Consider the following 20,583-nt stretch of genomic DNA (forward strand, 5'->3'; position numbering starts at 1 on the left):
TTCATCATATAATTTTAGTGCATGTGCACAAAGAATCCCCTCAAATTCAAACTTTTTATAGCTGCAACTGACCGTTTGATCAGAAAGGTCATATGTAAGTGATCTGCTCATTCCTCTCATTCCAGAATTCATAACCATATATCTACGTGTTAGCCCATCATCACTTTGTAATTTCAGCCTCAAACCTAAAAGTTTCTTACACTCATCTTGGAAACAATAGAACAACTTACTTGTATACTTCGATGATTGCAGCAGCAATTGATTGAGCTTGATATGTAAATATGGTTTTTGGTTCTTTTCCTTCATTAGCTTGTAAGAAGACCTTAAATAACCACTCACATGCGTCAGTACTCTCTCACATGCGTCAGTACTCTCTCCATCTAGCAAACCACATCCAAAAAGTATGGTCTGCCCATGATTATTAAGCCCAATGATCGGAGCACACACCATGTTGTACTTGTTTGTTTTGAATGTTGTATCAAAACACAGAACATCACCAAATATAGCATAATCACGTCTTGCTTTTCCATCACAAAAAAAAAAAAAAAAAAACAACCACATATTTCGTTCTCCATGTTTGTTCGAATAGAATAAAAGAATGACTTATCTTGAGCTTGCTTTTGCTTGAAATATTCAAGCAAACATTGTGAGTCGCCTCTTTTTTGAAATTCAGTGCACTTTCTCATAATCAAATTGTTGCAATCAGCTTGAATGAAATTTAAATGTTAAGGCCCTCCTGCTTTTGTTGTCATGTATGAGAAGATTTGAGATGGCTTTAGACCTGCATGATGCATTTGATTGATGAATCCTGCTTGAGAAGGCTCTATTGTTCTTTGTGACCTCAACAAATGTGAACTTGATAATGGAACAAGATTATGATTATGTTCAGCTACAAAGTTTTTCACAACATATTTTCCATCTCGATTAAGTTTGATCCCAAGTATTGCCTTACATCCAAATCTTCTTTGCTCTCTTTTCTTCTTTGGTTCATGGAATGAATTTGAGGTGAAATCATTTCCCATGTCATTTCTCGTTTCCCAAGGGATGGGAAATGGAAGATTTTTTTCCCACGTTTGGTAATGCCGGGAAAGTAACTGGGAGATAGCACTTTATTTCCTTTCCCATGTTTGTTTTGCATAGGAATGGAAAACAAAGTTTGTATAAATTTTCAAATATACTCATATTAAATTTTTTTTTTTTAAAAGAATGCATTTAATAATATATTGTAATTCTAAATTGTTAATGGGAACAAAATGGTCATGAAAAATGTGTATTTAATGTTGGTTCATTTCCCCAAACTTTCTCATGAGGAGGGAAAACAAAACCCAAGTTGGGAGGATGGCTTCACTTTCCCCCCTACTTTCCCATGGGCCAGACAACGATTTCCCATGCCTGGACTTACCAAACATGGGAAAGTAATTGATTTCTCATCCCCAAGTCTCATTTCCCATGTACCAAACAGGGCCTGGGTTAAGGTGGTGAGCAAAAATGCACCCTTTATTTTGCACTTAGTTATCCTTTAAAGTGATAATTAATAATTAATCGGTGGGATTCAAATGATTAAGTGGTCTTATCTCCATAGAGATGTGTCTGTAACTTTTCAAATGAAACGCTACTTATGTTTCAAAAAGAGGTGTAATGAGTTTTATATAAACCCAACACCCTCACCTACTTGCGATATAGAATAAAGAGAGTTCTTACCCGTGAAAAAGAGTATCCCCAGTATTCTATTGTTAAATTCTTTCTAATTTTGTCTTGTTAAGAAATCAATGGCAGTTTTGTAATTTAAAAGAAGTTAAATGCCTTTTTGTTACGTTGTAAATGGACTTTGGGTGTGTTTTTAGTCCATTTCATATAGGCTTTTTTTGTAATTGGGGCTCCTATATTGGGTATAATAGTGAATCTCCCTTTAGTTTGTTAATTGACACAGGCAACTTTGGACTTTAGCTGCATAATAAAATACTTTTATTCCTTGGAAAGATCCAAGTATGAGAGAACTAATAAAACTGTATGGAATGTTTCTTTTAGTTTTGACTCCGACAGTATAAAACAATAATTTGTATTGAATAATAATTGAACCTCTATATCCCTCATTTTTCTATCTGCATTAATAGCATTTCCACTTGGCATAACCAAATTTTGGCACAGAATAGACTCTGTCTACTGATATGTATAAATACAACATGGGTTGCTATCTCTCTTTCTCACCTCTGCTTTTCCCTCCCTATTTTATTACCGTTCTTAGCAAATCTGCTCTATACACAAGGGTTGTTTTCTACTCCGACTGAGCTTTCACATTTTAGGGCCTAAAGTTAACTATTCTTCATAGAAATCTGCAGCAGTACGGCGGTCTTGATTCCTTTGAACCTCATTCTTGTTGTCTCGGTTATGAGAAGAATCCATCTTCATGAATTGAAAGCCCATTATATATCGATACTCTCCAGTCCCAAGGCAGCGGGAGCAGTAACCTAAACCACTTCCACCACAAGTCCTGCACCTGCAAGAGTGGTTGAAGGCAGTTTATGTGAGCATATTCATAACAGGGTAGAATTCTCAGTATAAAATGTATGAAAAGTCTTGATACCTCACCATTTTGGCCATTCCCCTTTGGGGAGTATTCGCATGTCAACTGAGTTTGTCCTCCCTATCATATAGCCGATAAAAAAAATATAAGAATCTGAACAAAAACCAAAAAACAAAAAAAAAGCATTTGGAAACAGACATAAGAACCCACAGACCTAGCCAAACACTCAAAACAGAACAAAGAAACATCCAAGCAAGTCTGAAATCTATTGCGAAAGCTGATGCAGCAGGACTGCACTCAAATTTATTTTATTTTATTTTTGAATGGAAACATTTGTATTGATTGTCAAGAGGAAAAGCTATCCTCGATTATACAACAAAGAGAGAACCTGCTCATTATAAGCAGGAAGCAAGAAAGATTCATCTAAAACTACTCCAACCAAGGATAGGTTAGAAGCTAAAGCACAACTTAAGTAAACTTATCTTAAGACAGCACTCATGTCTCTCAAGATAATAGAATAATGGTAATCCTTAAAATGCCCAGAGACAGATGCCCAAAGAGAAGCCCAAAATTTTACTCTATCCCATAGTTCTTCGGATCTCACTCCATCATACCCCTGAAAGATTCTTCTGTTGCGTTCCAGCCATAAATTCCAGAAAATAGCATGAACAAGACAGTCCCATAAAGTTCGAGCTCTCTTCCCCTTCCTCAGAACTGTCAGTTTGGGACTAAGGAGCTCAATACAACCTCTAGGGATCACCCAAACGGCTCCAAGTTCGTTTAACAGTTTCCACCATAGATTTAGTGAGTACGAACAGTGAATGAATAGATGATCAATGTTTTCTGCCCACGACCTGCACAGAATGCACCAGTAAGGAGATAAACACATCTTCGGGCTCCTCCTTTGAATAAGATCGCAAGTGTTAACTTTCCCATTCGCAACCAGCCACTGAAGGAACTTAACTTTCGGGGGAGTCTTCACCTTCCAAACTAAGGCGAAAGGGGAGAAAACATCCCTCGTGCCATTAGACAGGATAAAAGACCTAAATTATTTGCACAAAAACGACCCATAGTCCTCAGTCTCCCAAATCTGTCCGATCTCGTATGAATTAGATGTACCTCTCTTTGAATATCCAGAAGTAATATCACTTCTGCAATCTCGGCCTCAGTCAAATTCCTTCTGAAACCAAAATCCCAATTGTGAGGTATCACTGCGTCGATAACAAAGTCTGAAATACATTGATCCTTTTCCTGGACAGGGAGAATAGTCTAGGAAATAATTCCCACAATAAACCTTCCTTCAACCAATAACCCTCCGAAAATCTAACCTTTTCTCCATTGCCAACAGAAAATCAGCAACACTGAAAAAAAGATTTATACCCTTTCGAAATATCAAGCCAAGGATTCCTACAAGAACCTGTTACTGTCTGTTTAGAATCCCAACCATTGGAGTCTAGTCCATATTTGCTCTTAATTACCTTATGCCACGTAGCATTGGTTTCAATTGGAAATCTCCACAACCATTTTGCCCTCAAGGCTTCGTTTCTTTCTCTCAAGGACCCAATGCCAAGCCCTCCTGCTTCCCTAATTCTGGACACCTACTCCCAATTCACAAGGTGAACATTCTTTCCTTCCTCTGCTCCCTCCCACAAGAAGTTGCACATCAGTTGTTCCACCTTGGCAGCAACACCTACATGCATTTTGAAAAGAGACAAAAAATATGGGGAGATATTACTTAACACCGCCTGAATTAGAGTTAGCCTTCCGCCTTTCGATAAACAAGCCCGTTTCCATTTTGTAATCGTTTCTCTACCTTTTCCACTACTGGGTTCCAGAATGTAAGAATTCTTGGATTTCCTCCAAGAGGAAGACCCAAATACACCATAGGCCAACTACCCACCTCGCAACCCCAGCTACCCGCAATGGCTTCCAGAGAATCGTTACTGAAATTAATTCCGAAGAGGGAACTTTTAGCCTTATTTATTTTCTTTCCTGAGACTTTACTAAACAAATCCAACACCTCCTGCAAATTTACCCAAGACTCCTCCTTGTCGTCCAGAAAAAAAATAGTGTCATCAGCGAACTGGAGATGAGAATCTTCTACGTAGTCTTGTCCAGAAACAAACCCATGTATTAGATTGAATTCTTGAGCCCTTTCAAGAAATCTGCTCAAAACGTCACTAACCAACGTAAACAGAAACGAGGACAGCGGATCTCCTTGTCTTTCAATAGACATCAGGATTTTAAACATCTACTTTCCGGACCAGAGTATTGAGTACATTTGAGCTAAATTCAAAGCTTAAAGGTTGAGTTGCAGTTGGGTGAGGGGTTTAGTCTGAAGTTAAAATTTCACCAATAGAGAAAGGAAAAAAGAAAAAAAGGACTGGGTGCAAATGACCAGTACATCTGTATAAAGCAGGATCATGTTCATATGTTTGCTGTATATTGACCTGCCTAACCTCAGTGTTGGTTAAGAAATTCTTTTAACAAGAATGTGTACATCACAGGTCAGCTGAAGTTAGGTTGTGATCCCCTGATAAATTGGATCTTATTAAGTAAAGGCAAGATGTGTGCATCTGAAAACTACTTCTATAGGCGAGTGAAATCCTTATGTAAGTAAAACACAATTGTATTCAAAAACTTTAAACAGGGGCCAGTTAAGTCTTCATAGTAATGAACAAATGTGATGGTGAAGTTCAGTTCCCCACAGTTAGTTGCATACACTGATGGTGAAACTTTTGAATCTCAACCTCTCTCAAAAACCGTCAGACTTCTGTGGGAACATGTAAAAATCTTAAAGCATTCTTTTGGTTAAGATGTCAAAGGCTCGAGGAACTTTTGGCTGTGATTCCTGTACAACTTTCATAACTTTGGAAAGCTGAACTAAATTTGTTGTATGATTCAGAACTATTGAAATATTCGGGTTTTAGGTTCATAAAGAAAAGGCAGACCTTCTAGGGTGGCACACAAGCTACACTAAAGGAGACAATTCAACATCTGCTCGTGTCAAATTAAAGTCAATTATCCAAATTCTGAAAGATGAGCAAATGAGAATACATAGAACACATTGCGTACATAAGAGGGAAAGAAAGAGATAGACCTGTTCCATAACAATCATGGCAATTGACCCTTCCACTCCCTGTGCAGACCTCACAAGGTGGATCCGGCTTCCTTCTTACTTCTCTGTGAACATTTGACTGCAACAAACAGAGGTGGTCGAAAAGTTAAACATAGAAAACACGAAATAATACGTCACATTTCCATCCCTTTGAATTTAGTAAGGTCCCAACTCAATGTCAGTGGAGATAATTTTGATAAACTCCTACAAAGTTACAAACAAACTAATGTCAATATAGGCACTTGAATATATGTAATAGTTAAAATAAAAAAAGGTATTAGGAGCGTATTATATTCACAAATATGGTTTCAGTGTTAACGTCAGTGGATAAGTAGTTCCACCAGAACACAATGATTTCAGTGCATACATTTCAATCTTATTTCACAGTTCCAAATCTGATAATGAAATCCCATGCTGAAAGAGTCACTATATGAGTGAAGCAATACATGATGAATATATTCAAAATCATAATCAACAAAAATACAGAAAACCCAACTAAAACCAGAGATTTTGAAAAACAAAACATACAATTCACCTACTAAAAATTCCATTTTAAACAAACCCAACACAGAGCACCCATCTGGTCGTTCCGGAAGCCCAACATCTGAACATCAACTCTTTAAATTCTCTACTTTTACTTGCATTCTCTTACCTTCCACCATTTTAAAGGAGCCAAAAGAAAGAAAAAGAAAGATATGAAGTATAAAAGTGTTGAACTTGATAACTTGCCTCTGTGCGGACGACCCAAGAGGGCTTGGTGACGGAGAGTCGGGGCAAAGGGTCTTGATGCCGTGTATGAGGAAGAGGAGCACCGTTGGATTTGGGGGCTTCGAATCGGACGGCTGTAAATAAGCTCAGGCTTCGAACTGCCATTTACCACTACCAGCGTCCACTTCGCTTTGGTTGGCCTTTTGGGTTTATAAATTGGAAACGGAAAGGCCTAAATAGACTTGTCCAAATTCGTGAAACTATAAAGAGACCCAAAAGGAGGATTTTTTTCTTTTTTCTCTTTGCCAACGGTCTAGTCTAATAAAAAAAAGTTTTAAGTTGCATATCAATGGTCTCATGCTCGAACCTTCATGACATATTGATAGTGTGTGTGAGAAACACCATCTCCCTTATAATTTAGACTATCGCTTGTATTTAGAAAAAACAAAAAAAAAGTGACCGTTTTGGCGCCTAAATTAACAAACAACTAACTAATTCCAGTAATCAAACTGACCACAAACAGTTACTAACTGAATATAACACGTCTCCTAATCAAAATATGACACATGGGACGCAGGTCTGAAAATAACTTTTCGGTGTCAATTAAAATCCCTGTAATGACTTGGAATGTAAGTCAAGTCTCTACTACGTTTTAAGTTTGGCATTTTCAGTCTTGGGTTACAGAGAACACCTGAAAAGAAACTAAAAGCTCTCAAGAATCTCCCATGGCTGCCACCCAATTCAAGGGTATCAGACACTACTATATCCGAAAAATCCACGACGTCCTGCACCAGCTCCACCAGAAGGAGCAGCATCTCCTTCGTCTCGAAGCTGAAACCAGCATTCTCAACTCACAAGGTTCGATTTTTATCTCACATTTTAAGCCCTGACGCTGATTCTTAGTGTTTTGCGATTGGTACTGGTCCCTAGGGTTTTCTGATTCGATTCTTGCTCTGTGATGTTGTTTCTTGATTTTGTTAGTGTACTAATATTTGGGATTGGGGGTGTAAATATTGATAAGAAAGAAGACATTTTGAGTTCACTAGTATATCAAAACTATCGTTTGCTCTGAGGAAATACCATAGATTGAAAACTGGAATTTGGTACTGACTTTCTTGGGTATGTTTGAAATTGGGTACTAAAAATTTGGATTGGAATCTGTTTCTGGGTGTGATTATTTGAGTAAATGTTGAGATGCAACCCTGTTTCTATTGTGAGAACTGGGATCTAATGAAAAGTTTTGTTCTTTGGTTTCGGTTAGTAATATGTTTTAAGCAAAAGCATCTATTGTTTATGTACTTAAGCGAGGAAGCAACTTTTTTTCGGGTTATGCCAACCATGATGTCAACTACCAAATCCGAGTTTCGACTTAGTTGCAATGTGAATGTAAAGTGTGGATCTTGTGTTCATGGAATTATTTTGTTGGATTGATAAATTGAATTTTGTGAATTGAACAGTGAGAAAGATTAAGGAAGAAGTCCCGCTGCTTCAGGACCCTGGATCTTATTCTCATGTTGGTTTAGTTAGACAAGTAATTGACAAGCACATGGTTTTGGTTAGGGTAAGTGGTTGTGCATTTTCTTTGCTAACATCAGCTTTATTTGTATGCTTGTTTTCACCGCAGATTCTTCGGTATGCTAACCAAGTTGTTTGATACTTTTTTTGTTGTGCCCACTTCTGTTTCTTTTCAATTTCCAGATTGTTGGAGAAGGGATGCATGTTGTTGATGTTGATGAAAACATTGATGTCACAGAGCTCAAACCATCAACAAGAGTTGCTCTCCGAAGACGCAGCTATACTATTCATGCAATACTGGAAAAAAAATTTGATCCTGCCGTCAAACTTTCGAAAGTTCAAAATAATCCTGAATGTACGTATGATATGATTGGTGGTCTTGATGAGCAAATCAAAGAAATAAAGGAGGTTTTCTTCTGCACATTCCTACTCTCTGAATTTACAATTCATTGCTAGTGCGGTTTTTGGGATTTGGATGGTTTCTGTTACATTATTTCTTCGCATTCTTCTGCATTCATCATTAACGGTATATGATCATCTTCATAGGTCATTGAACTTCCAATCAGACATCCTGAATTATTTGAGCTCCTTGGTATAGCTGAACCAAAGGTAGATATATGCTGCCAAGTTCTTGCGTTTGTTTCTTTGCTTACTTGGTAGGCACTAAGTGTTACATTTGTGCCCTGAAACTCACTCTTCCATATGACAGGGCGTCCTGCTTTATGGGCCTCCTGGCACTGGGAAAACACTGTTGGCTCGGGCTGTAGCTCATCATGCTAAATGTTCTTTCGCGCACATTTCTGCAACTGAGTTAGCCCAGAAGTACATTGGGGTAGGCGCTAAGATGGTTAGAGAACTTTTTTTCCTGGCCAGGTTTGTTTTGATCTCTTTTTATGGAGACTAATCTTGATTTTCTGTTTCTCTGTCTCCACTTGTTATGTTTGTTACCTTCTTTTTGAATTTTGTTGCTCTATTTCTCGAGTCTTATTTTATGCTCAGATTTACGCTGAGAATCTAATTCATGAAGAGAAGTTCTGAACTAGAAAGCTTTTTATTTGTAATTGTGATGTCAGGCATCAATGGTATTGAAATATATTCATACAGTGGTATCCTTGCTAGTGGCAACTAGAAGAAACAAAAGAACAATAGCTTTTTGGTCCCTGAGCTTTTGAACATATGTTTACCTTTCTCTGCTGCAAAGATTTTGTTTGTGGATTATTCGCTGATCTACTTCTTTTTAGCCTGCCAAATTGAATGAAATGAAATATGATTATTGCATAGACTTATGGCTGCTAATCTGCTTTGTCTCATCCTTCTGCTTCCCATTTACTTACTGTATTTCTAACTTTATATTTTGTTTAGGAAATATGCTCCATGTATTATTTTTATGGATGAAATCGACAGCATTGGATCTGCTCGTGTGCAATCTGGTGGTGGAACAGACAGTGAGGTGCAGCGGACTATGCTAGAGCTTCTCAGCCAGCTTGATGGATTTGAGGCATCAGGCAACATCAAGGTACTATACAGAATGTGGATTCATTGATATCGAAACACAATGTAATATTTCTAACATATCTTTCATATGACAACCACCATTTTTAAATTGTGGGTTATACAGGTTATAATGGCCACAAATCGTATTGATATTCTGGATCAAGCACTCCTTAGGCCAGGAAGAATTGACAAGAAGATTAAATTTCCAAATCCTACTGAACAGGTACATGCCACTCACTACACCATGGATTAATGTTTGGAGGTTTATTTATGCATTCATAGGTGAACATTTAAGTTTTGCTCTTGTATGTCGTTAACGGAGGTTGGTCACTGCTAAACAATTCGCATTTATGTAATATAAGTCCACTTATTTAAAGTTGTTATCTGATGAGGGTATAACAAACAACAGAAAATTTCATAGAAGTCATAGCTTTTATTTAAAAAGAATACTTACTAATGCATATAACATACTGCAGTCTCGTTGGGAGATCATGAAAATACATTCAAGGAAAATGAATTTAAGGCGTGGAGTTGATTTGAAGAGGATTGCAGAGAAGATGAATGGTGCATCTGGTGCAGAGATGAAGGTATTTTATATCTCAGAGGTTTCTTAGGAAGTCAGGGTTTTGTGTGCACATATTAAAACACTGTCTTCGTTCTCCTGGCTGCAGGCTGTTTGCACAGAAGCGGGGATGTTTGCTTTGAGGGAGAGGAGGGTTCATGTGATGCAAGAAGATTTTGAGATGGCAGTTGGTAAGGTAATGAAGAAGGAGACTGAGAAGAACATTTCGTTACAGAAGTTTTTTTACTAATTCATGTGTTGTTTACACCAATTTAGGCACAAAACTAAGACGATGTTTAGAAGTGATTGTTGGTATAAAGTTTACAAACTAATACCAAATAACGTGGGCAATAAGTTTACAAACTATATCACACCTCTCTCATTTTCACTGTCGAAGAAATGTAAAGAAATCAAGCAAGATATTTGAGAAAACACTCAGCTGTATTGGCTGAGTACAATTCAGCTGGAATGGATTGCAAATGAAACGTACAAACTGATATTCCTTTTATAGGGACTTAACTACACACTAGTCAAACTAGCATTTAAGGCTATGGAGGGAAAATCAAATATAGCAGCTGCCATTTTTCAAAGGTTACAGTTGCATATGAAAATATATCCTTCACTTGATAATTTGGAGATTAAATTCTTAACATCCATTCAAGAATAATTAACCTTTCTAAACCCAAGTCTCTGGCAATCTGTAACCTCATACCAATGCATGCAGCAACAATTCAATGCAATCCGGTACAGCGATTAGTTTTCCATTTATCACCAAGTCATTAACCCTTGCATTCCAAATGCCCCAACACAAAAGATAAGAGAGAGTGAGTTGAAGAAGATGAGTGGGTACATGGGTTATGGAGTGACATGAAAAGTAAATGAAAATGATTTTGTCTTTTGACAGAACAGCAAACTTTTAACCCCAAAAAATAAAATTGCAAAGTTGTTTTTTCAACTATGGGTGAGCAAAAAGGTGGGTATTAATAGAAAATATAAATGATGTAATTTTTTCTGAAGGGTTACATTGGAATTTTCTGGGTTTGGAATCTAACACATTGTTTACACAATTCGATGCAGATAAGTTGCCAGAAGATTCTTGGAATTCTTTTATCAGCCAAAATGCTTAAATTGGTAAACTCTGCTACTTACAAACTTGATATAGATATTGGATGGTCTAACAGATCCCCCAGAGAACACCTTTTGTTTATTTTGATATTGATATAAAATTCATAATCTCTTGAATGCTGCATCTATGAGAAGAAACATGAATTTGGGCTTCTAGTTTACATTGTAGAAGTGACTATAACAGCTACAATTCTTTTGGCTCCAATCAAAGTTTCAGACATTGGTATAAAATGATCCCAGCCCAATTCATGGTTCTTTGAATTATGCCTTGGGATCTCCTATTGATCCATCAAGCAGGGTTTAAATTTGTAGATTTGCTAAGTTGTTGAAGCTCTGGGATCTCATCGAGTACTCCTTTATGAGTTTAGAAAATAAGGACTCTTCTCTCTCTAGTAGCTTGGCTGGCGTGTCGTATTCAGCAACCCGTCCTGTTTTCACAAAAATTGCTTAAACTCTCTTGCAATTATCTTAATGTACGTCGCTGAATTAATATGGTGTGTACATTGTGTTTATGGCTTTCTAGTTTCCTATATATTGCATGCTTGCATACATGTGTGTGCATGTGTTTGTGCTTATACTTACCATCACTGAGCACCAAAACGAGATCACTGTCAATTACTGTGTGGATTCTGTGAGCTATTGTAACAACCGTTCGATCTTTGAATTCTCGACTGATGACCTTCTGTATCACTCCATCAGTTGCAGAATCAACTGATGCTGTTGCTTCATCCAACACCAGAATTTTGCTTTTCTTTAGCAAGGCTCTTCCAAGACAAACTAACTGTCTTTGACCCACACTCCAATTTTCTCCATTTTCGACCACTGTTAGAGTCATGCATGTTAGAAGTTTACTAGAGAACTTATGTTTAATAACAGTCCGAAATAATGAATCTGACCTGAGGCATCCAACTTCTGTTCCTTTGCACGCACCAGATCACCTAGCTGACATTTATTTAGAGCCTGAAAATTTGGGAGTTTGTTTTCAATAGTTATAAAGGTGACTCTCGATTCGAAGTAATTTTCATTTGTGGAATAAATAACTCATCATTCTTGTTAATGCTTATTTGATAACAATAATTACCTCCCAAACATCACTATCGGAATATTGCTCTAGCGGGTCAAGGTTTCCTCTAACTGTTCCTTCAAACATTGTTGGGTCCTGTGGAATGATGCTAAGCCTTGATCTTAAGTCATGAAGGCCAATCTTGGAAATGTCCACATCATCAATTATAATGCTTCCCTCTCTAGGCTCAACTACCCTGAAAATGGCCTGTATGAGGGTTGATTTCCCACTTCCTGTCCTTCCTACAACACCAACTTTTTTCTGTCCTGGGAATGTGCAGCTAATGTTTTTCAGCACAGATGGAAGATGTTCAGCATAACGAATCTGCACGGCAGCCAAATGTGCGTATAAGGAGTGTGCAGTATTTTTTGTGTGCACAGTTGAATGAAAAGTTTTAAACTTTTGGTCCCCATGATTTAAAATCTTCCAGAGGCTTACCTGCAGATTTTTGAAACAAATTGTTCCTACTTCTGGCCAATTGATTGGTGGCCTGGACTCTTCAATTAACAGAGGTGCTTCACTTGTTAGGTTTGAATACTGTAGAATTCTTTCAACTGAGATCATCTTATTTTCTGCGTTGCATATGTTCCATATAACAGAAGCTTGCAAAACATTCAAATTTATTCCATATGTTACCGCCAACCCTGCAATGCCTGTTTGAATGAAAAGAAAAAATACGCAGTTAATTCTGTGTAAGTGCTCTGCTTATGACTAAATAGTTTTTCTTTCCCAAAAGAAACGTAATTTTGTTTGTTAAAAGTCGGGCCCTGGAAACAAAACAGCAGATGAATGAGATTGCTTGTTTGAATGATCATGATACTCACTTGGATTGATAACTCCTTCGGGCAGGGTCACCAGCAAAACCAAAGAGAAGGCGAAAACGAAGTTGGAGAGTAGATTTAGCCTGAAGGAAAGCCATTCCATGGCTGACATATTATGAAACCATGGCCTTGAGTGGTTGTCAATAAGACTGAGATTTGTATGACTGAAACGCTCTTTTTGATCAAAAGCACGGATTGTTGCTGCTCCTGCTAGTGATTCTGCAAAGTGGTGGAGGATTGGAGCTCTTTCTATGCCTGATAGCCGTGCCAGTTCTCGTGCTGTTGGTATGTAGTATTGCTGAAGTAACAATTATCAAATTTTCAGTCAATACCCCTAATTGAGATCATTCATCCAGATTCACACACACGCACACACAGAGGACTCATTTGGAAGCCACTTAACATTCGTATCATGTTTTCTTGATCAGTAGAATTTCAAACAAGTTCAATTTTCTTTTCTTACGTCATTTCCTTAATGGTTTTATGTGTTGCTTTTCTGATTATTGAAAAGTTTCACGGTTTAAGTTTTAATACTATAATATATCATAATATATCCATGATTTATTGTTGTTGTTTAGAAGAGGAACTTGAACACTGAGATTGTATGGGAATTTTCCATTCTGTTTTCCTTTTTTTGTGTTGCTTAAAATTAACTAATCATGTTTACATTGATTATATGTTAAGAGGAGATAGAAGTCCTTACTTGGTACCATATGCAGACTGCAGTTACTGGAATGAAGATTACAAAGACTTCCCAGGCTACTTGCGACATTACTGCAATGGTCCCTAAGATCTGTATTATTGAGAAAGCACACCAACCTAATTTGTTTGCCATTTCCAAATCTAGAACACTTTGATCAGTCGATGCCTGCACAATGAAATAAAGGGCTTTTCAGTCCTGCACCTCTCTTTTAGACACACACACACAGATACATTTCTTCTATCAGACATTTATATTTTGATTTGTTGACTTATTGCTCCTTCAGTTGACTTCCTCTAGGTATTTACTAATTCTTTAACATCTGAATTTATTTTGGATCATAAATCCAAATTTTGAGTTTGAATTATAAGAGCCTGTGTACCATGAATTATTGGTTCTCGTTCCTTGGGGTAGTAGTGGTCCTTCTGGAGAGTGATGTGAGCTCAAAATCATGCATATTTAATTATAACTTACCCGGTTTAAGATTCTTCCAGTTGGGGTTGAATCAAAAAATGACATTGGTGCTCGGAGTACACTATGTAGCATATTTGTGAAGAGCTTCTGTGCTGTTGAAAGTCCTGCTACTGCTACTAGTGACGATCGCAGCAGCACACAAAGCGAACTTCCAACGGCAAGTAGTACATAAACAAGTAGTATGGAACTCATCTCCAGTTTAGGCTCAGTCTCACTTGTAGGAGGTGAAGCCCATGCCATCCAATAGTTACTAGCTACCTGTAGTATTTGGAATGATGACTGTGCCAAGAGTATGATTGGTATAAGCACTCCACCTTTCACAGTGGTCAAATAAGACCAGTAAACTTCTTTTCCGATGCTTCCTTTTTCTCTCTCTTCATCTTGCACTAGCTTTCCTTCTTTTTCTGTTATCTCTAGGGAGAGATTATGCTCTGATTCATGTCGTGTCTGTTGTAGTTCAGCATTTGAAGTGGACTCAATGTTGGATTCACCGTCTGGTGTTGGACCTTGAGAAGTTGCATTAGTATTTTCAACTGTGAGGATTGACTCTAGAGCTCGGCTATGAGCACCAACCAAAAGTTCAAATCCTATATTTTGTCTTAGAATTTCTTCAAATCTTCCAGCTTGTGCGATTTTTCCATCTTTCAAAACCTGTTGAAACCCATATTAGTTTAACTCTGATTCAAGTTCCTCACAACCCGAAGAATTGTGGCTGGTTCTTTGAACTTGGAATCATGAAGCGTATATATTATCAAACCCATATTATTTATTAGGTTGCTCATTGACTAGTAGGGATCAAAACATAAGCTTCTTTTCAGTAACATTTTATGTTGTATATTTTCCGTGGTCCATTTTCACAAGTGACTAAGGAAATATCCTACCAAACAGGGAAAAAAAAAAAGACTGATGAATTAGAGATAATTTATACGCTTACCAGAATGTAGTCTGCGGCTGGGAGAAACTCAACTTGGTGGGTGACATATAGTATAGTTTTTTCCCTGAGAATTCCCATCATGCAGTCCTGCAAGAGTGTACAAACTATAATCAGTTTCATAATCACCAGGCTGTTGCTTCATCAAACTAGGAAACGTTTGATAACATGATCTACTTTAAGTAGAATCCTCATGTTGTTGCTCCTGACACAGCAAGTCCAGGAAGACTAACCTCAAAAAGTTGGGTGCCTGTGTGAGCATCAACAGCACTAAAAGGGTCATCAAGTAAATATATATCGGCGTCCTGGTAAACTGCTCGAGCAATTTGTATCCTTTGCTTCTGTCCTCCACTCATATTTATTCCTCTCTCTCCAATTTCTGTTAGATCACCACAGGAGAATAGCTCAAAATCCTTTTCCAAAGCACATGCTTTAATGGTTCTGTCGTACCTGGCCCTGTCGTATGCATTTCCAAACAGAATGTTCTCCCTGATATTTCCTGTCAGTATCCATGGAGATTGAGGAACATAAGCCTTGGTACCACTGATCTTTACTGTCCCTGAAACTTTCTGTATTTCTCCAAGAATGGATGACAGCAGGCTAGATTTTCCTGATCCTACAGTCCCACAAATTGCCACTTTCATACCCCTCTTCACTTTTAACTGTATTGAATCAAGAGTTATGCCTCTTGACAGAGTATCCCAGCTGAACCTTCCATTTTCTATCTCAATTGCAAACTCCATCTGATCTTTTGGAACATGCTCAATGGAATCCTGCTGAATTTCATCCTCCTGGAGATAGGAAGCTACTCTATCTGCGGAAACCTTTCCCTGTGCAATCGCGGAGAGCAAGTCAGGTAGATTGAATAGAGGGTCTTGTAACATTCTGAAGGTGGCCAATGCTGACAGAACTCTGCCTGCTGTGAGTTCTATCCCCATAAACATGCATGCCCCAAAAGTCACCACAGAGATAAATGTGGGTGATCCCCAGAAGACGAAAGCCCCAATTGCGGACAGTCTTAGTGACTTCCATAGCCAATCGTACTCTATTTTCCTCAAGCTTTCTAACTTGTGTAGGAACTGAGTATCCCATGCCTGAAGTTTGATTGTCTTCATGCTTCGAAGAACTTCTGATGTGGCTTTCATCCTGGTGTCCTTTGCTTCCATGATCCTAGTCTGGTATCCTTTCTGGATCGTAGTCATTGGTATGTTACAAAGCAGTACTGCAAATGTTGCTGCTAATGTAGCAACTGAACCCATGCCAAGGTTCGTATGAAGAATGTAAATTGCTAATGAGAGTTGAACGGGCATCATCCATATTATGTTTAAGTACCAGAGGAGGTCTGTGATTCTTTGGATATCTACACTCATATAATTGATGACTTCTCCACTCGTGTGGCTCTGGCGGGATTGGCTTGACAGAACTAAGCCCTTTTTGTAAATTTGAGATATAAGTGCAGCTCTAAGGTGAAGGCCTAGCATTCGAGCCCGGAAAATCCATTGCCTCTGTGTTATCATCTCAACCATCTTAGCTCCTAGAAAGGCAAGTGCAAGAATGTAGCCACTCTGTAAGCTTCGAGTGTTCTTCTCGTTCAGAAACTTTACAAAGTCATCAATGAGGTATGGGCCAACATATGATGCTCCAGCACTTATTACAGCAAAGATTGCGTTGATTGTTGCTTTCTTCCAGATGAATAAGATGATTGTCTTGTAGATTGTTGGATTTATGATTCCATCTCTCTCCTTAACATATTTTAGTCTCTCATCAAATGAGTGAGACAGAAATTCAGCAGAGTCTTTGATATCGACATCTGGGATTTCATCCGGTTCGAGGGGTTTCTTGATTCCAACGGCAAACAAGGGGTTGAGCCAAGAGAATGTAATGAGTTGGAGAAGAGTAGCTTTTCCATATAGAGACTCTTTTTTCCCTTGTGAATGTTTATCACCTTTTCCATTGAGAAGTGGTTCAGTGATGCCATTTGGAACAATGAAGGTTAGTCCTGTCTTCCCACGTATTGAAATACCAAACAGGCAGATGGATGCAAGAAGACTGAGGAAGCCAGCATAATCTTGTAATCTAAGCTCACCATGGTACGTGATTCGGAGATGAGTATCAACAGCCACAGAGATAATGGACAAGAAGAAGCTGCAAAGCCACCATGCTCTTAGTAGCCAAGGGAACTTGATGGACTTGATATTCACAATCCAATATACTGCAACAGATGAAATTGTCCATGATATGACTTGCATACTCTCCGATAAATAGGCACGAACTTTATGGTTGCAGTAACTCACACTTCCATTGAGCAACAACAGTAGCACTACGAAATGAGTCGCCATCAGAAAAAGAGAACAAGCGATGCTGGTTTTGTGAGTGGTGCTGAAGCGTACACCAATGCCATGCTTCTCTGTGCCTTGATCTGGGAACTTTGTTCTTTGTTTGCAGATTAGGCCCATATTATTTTTCAGAAAATGTAGTGCTGAGATTCCAAGGAAACTAAGTTGCATAACTATGCTAGTGTGCTCAGACAAGCAGGGCAAATTTTGCTGGAGCCATTCTGACTGAAATTGAAGAAGCCTAAAATCTGCCACACAAAACAAATCTGGTCACGCATGTTTCGTTCCAATGTAGTGCAAGTAATCGTCGTAATTTATACAAATCAAAATTTTTTTTTCCTTAATACTGTCTTTTAAAACCACATGGACTCTGCATTGAATGTATCTGCAACCTTTTGATAATACTGAATATATTATTGTAACTGCAAAAGCTCATCAAGATTGAAAAGTGTTTTACTGCTACACAAAAAAGGTATTTCCTTAATGTTTTTTCTTGTGACGGTACAAACACCCTACAGTGAGCTCGTCACAACTTTTACAATTAAGCAGTTCTGTAATCTGTACAGTGTGTGTCTGCTACCATTTTGTTGAAAATCTGTAGTCATGTCTTCTGATATGTTGTATGATTTCACTGCTTCTAATCCTCATACTGTACTTGAAAATTCCCTTCATAAGAACTTGAAGTTTCATCTATATCATTATCTCTACATAGCCACATAGTTTGATTCATCTTTAGTATGTGTAAGAGTGCGCTAAGTCGATAAAAAATTATGATGAATGTGTATAAAATGGACAAATTCTCATCCACCAAGGACGAAGAAAACATACAACTAGAAATACCGGATCCATGTGCAGTGTGAAAATGTGGCGTCGTTAAAACCTTGCCATTAAAAATCCCCAAAGAAAAATCCGGTCAAAGAAAAAGAGTACCACAACACTGCATTACAAAAAAAAACCCACCCCTATCCATTCTCTATATCTTTGGCCAACAAAGACAATAACCAATCAGGACTTGAAAAGTGTGATTAATTAATCAAAACTACTACTATAACCACAAACCAAAAGGTCCAGTCAAGTCTATAACACAAATTAATGAAGAGCTTGTGAACACTACTTGGCAAATATATCGGGGTATTGTTAGCTATATACATGGTCAGCTATAATGAACTTTATAAAAATAGGGAGGCAAAGCTACAGAGGGCTCTTGACCAAATAGCAAAAAGTCATTTCCGTTCTAAAATTTTGGTTTTTTTATTTATTTAAAGAATAACCCATTAAACTCTTATTCTCCATTAGTTTGGTGATGTTGACGACGATTACACCAAGAAAACTGGCAACAAGAATGACAAAAACAAAGAGAAGAAGAAGAACGCTGATAAAACTTACTTATAGCAGTCTGAAAATCAAGCATGTCTTCCCAACCCATGCTTCTATCCAGCTTAAAGCTTCAGTCTCTCTCTCTCTGTCTCTCTCTTGTAGTTTTTTGCTGACGGATGTTTTTTTCTTCTATGTACTGACCTCAGAGTTTCTCAGACTCATAATATTAATATAATGAGTTCAAGAGAACTCAATTATAAATAAAGTTCCGTGAGAAAGGCTGTGGCAAGTATGAGAGTACACTTTAATTCCGAGATCGCGGACCACAACGACAATGAAGTTCAAGTGTTTTTCATGGTTATGAGAGAGAGAGAGAGAGAGAGAGAGAGCGAGAGAGAGAGAATGAATTTGTGTAGTATATATGATTACAAAAATTTTGTAGGTATATATATTTTGGCACTCAAGAGTGTCTGTATGTGTGTTTTATTGGAAGGGTAGGCAATATCACGTGAGAGCTCGAATGGGGACGGTCATTTTTGGCTGCTTATATACACTGATACTGGACGGTCATTTTTGCTGGTTATATATAAACTGATACTGATTTTTTATGCCAACTTATAAGAGAGCCAAATGTGAGACGCAAACAAAGCTATGTGATATAAATATTGTGATGGATCTAAAAAAGTTTTAAAGAAACAAAGGTAAATGGTACTCCATAGTGTCTGCCAAAGTTTGAAGAAGGAAAGATATTGAGATCCCCACTCAGTTTCACCGCAAAAAAAGGTACCGAAATTCTTACATACAATGAGTTTTATAGACGTACGCTTTTTGCCTACTGAATAAATCATCAGATTTTGTGAGATGAACGATATATACACGTGTGAAATAACTATATGCCTCTAATTTTTAAAGTTGAAGAGGGAAAAAGGGAGGAAATACGACTTGCAATTTTGGTCTTACTTTTTCTTGATCAAGAAGCTTACAACTATTTTAGGCTGCGTTCTGCAGGGAAAATAAAGCCACAAAGGGGGCTGTGTCTGAAAATTTGATCTAATCTGAGCTCTATCTTTATTAGTGGAAAATCTCTAAGGCGCACAACAAAGTTTGATACCATTTCTGATAACTTTTGTCCCATTCTGTCCAATAATAAAAGCAATCATATATATGGGCTGTTGCGCATTGTTATGTATGGCTCAGTTCAATCTAGATCTGGGTAGGGAAAAGCATATATGTGTCTAGAATTTGGATATGCATATTTATTAATTTTCGTTTCATTAAGATTTATTAGTTTCATTAAGATTTGCGATTGAGCATTGATATGTATCCTAACAATTGTGAAAGTAATCCTGGGATTGTCAGGAATATATAGTGGAATTTATTTTTAAAAATATCTTCTTATATAAGAAGATGAAATATATAATGCAAAGTTGGATATATAGATTCCTTTTTCCCCTTATTTTTGTGTATAAGGTGATGAAAATCTTGGGTTTTTGTCTTTTCATTTTTTAAGACGGTTTGGGATCTGAAGATTTCATTTTATAAATACTTCCCTCCTTACCATGTAAGTAGTAAGTAGTAAGTAGAAGCTCCTACATTCCTGCTAATAGCAGTGTGACTTATGTGCATGAGTTTTTCTTTTTATGTTTTTGATGAATTATGTTTATATATGTGTCAAACTATAATTTGCAGGAGTATCTCCTTGTAGGGATGGAGGAAGTAGTACCCTTCTGTTTTTCCTTGGGAGGCCAAAAGTATTTGATGGATTTTCCTGGTAATGTCAATCAAATTGGTTTTGATGGGGTTAGTTTGGCTTGTAGTTTAAATGGTTAAAAATATGTTAGTACATTATGAACATACGAAGTTTTGTTTTTAATTCATAATTTGGTCTTATGTTT

At 37.6% G+C, this 20,583-nt stretch overlaps 3 protein-coding genes, 1 long non-coding RNA gene and 1 pseudogene across 6 annotated transcripts; 2 read left to right on the forward strand and 3 right to left on the reverse strand.

Annotated features, from left to right (window-relative positions):
- Nucleotides 1-226: 226 nt before the first annotated feature.
- Nucleotides 227-1,854, reverse strand: LOC148296789 (protein FAR1-RELATED SEQUENCE 5-like; annotated as a pseudogene).
- Nucleotides 1,855-2,042: 188 nt separating this feature from the next.
- On the reverse strand, nt 2,043-6,574 carry ENA (DnaJ/Hsp40 cysteine-rich domain superfamily protein). The gene is made up of 4 exons (XM_021959005.2): nt 6,372-6,574; nt 5,625-5,721; nt 2,590-2,644; nt 2,043-2,497 (listed from the first exon to the last, which is right to left on the reverse strand). Exons 1-4 carry the CDS (start codon nt 6,513-6,515, stop codon nt 2,317-2,319), a joined length of 477 nt encoding a protein of 158 aa, XP_021814697.1. The 5' UTR covers nt 6,516-6,574; the 3' UTR covers nt 2,043-2,316.
- Nucleotides 6,575-7,036: 462 nt separating this feature from the next.
- Nucleotides 7,037-10,366, forward strand: LOC110757410 (26S proteasome regulatory subunit 8 homolog B-like). Of its 2 annotated transcripts, none has more exons than XM_021959002.2 (9): nt 7,037-7,208; nt 7,808-7,911; nt 8,049-8,273; nt 8,412-8,474; nt 8,575-8,738; nt 9,228-9,381; nt 9,484-9,582; nt 9,836-9,946; nt 10,031-10,366. In XM_021959002.2, the coding sequence occupies exons 1-9, from the start codon at nt 7,076-7,078 to the stop codon at nt 10,169-10,171; spliced, it is 1,194 nt and encodes a 397-aa protein (XP_021814694.1). In that variant the 5' UTR covers nt 7,037-7,075; the 3' UTR covers nt 10,172-10,366. The 2 variants fall into 2 exon arrangements, with proteins under 2 accessions (XP_021814694.1, XP_088105300.1); XM_088249174.1 differs by lacking the exon at nt 7,037-7,208 and adding an exon at nt 7,381-7,469 and having other exon boundaries at nt 10,031-10,365.
- Nucleotides 10,367-11,103: 737 nt separating this feature from the next.
- ABCC9 (multidrug resistance-associated protein 9) lies at nt 11,104-19,111 on the reverse strand. Of its 2 annotated transcripts, XM_088249497.1 has the most exons (12): nt 18,758-19,111; nt 17,952-18,075; nt 15,269-17,619; nt 15,039-15,125; nt 14,105-14,755; nt 13,634-13,798; nt 12,934-13,228; nt 12,548-12,762; nt 12,128-12,433; nt 11,943-12,006; nt 11,629-11,868; nt 11,104-11,474 (listed from the first exon to the last, which is right to left on the reverse strand). In XM_088249497.1, the coding sequence occupies exons 2-12, from the start codon at nt 17,974-17,976 to the stop codon at nt 11,347-11,349; spliced, it is 4,527 nt and encodes a 1,508-aa protein (XP_088105623.1). In that variant the 5' UTR covers nt 17,977-18,075; nt 18,758-19,111; the 3' UTR covers nt 11,104-11,346. The 2 variants fall into 2 exon arrangements, with proteins under 2 accessions (XP_088105623.1, XP_021814696.1); XM_021959004.2 differs by lacking the exon at nt 17,952-18,075 and having other exon boundaries at nt 18,758-19,110.
- Nucleotides 19,112-19,159: 48 nt separating this feature from the next.
- On the forward strand, nt 19,160-20,583 carry LOC110757414 (uncharacterized). Its single transcript, XR_002526799.2, has 2 exons — nt 19,160-19,471; nt 20,378-20,583. It is a non-coding gene; the product is annotated as an uncharacterized LOC110757414 (long non-coding RNA).

Source organism: Prunus avium, chromosome 2 (assembly GCF_965620075.1).
Source record: "Prunus avium chromosome 2, drPruAviu1.hap1.1, whole genome shotgun sequence".
Classification (NCBI taxonomy): Eukaryota; Viridiplantae; Streptophyta; class Magnoliopsida; order Rosales; family Rosaceae; genus Prunus; species Prunus avium.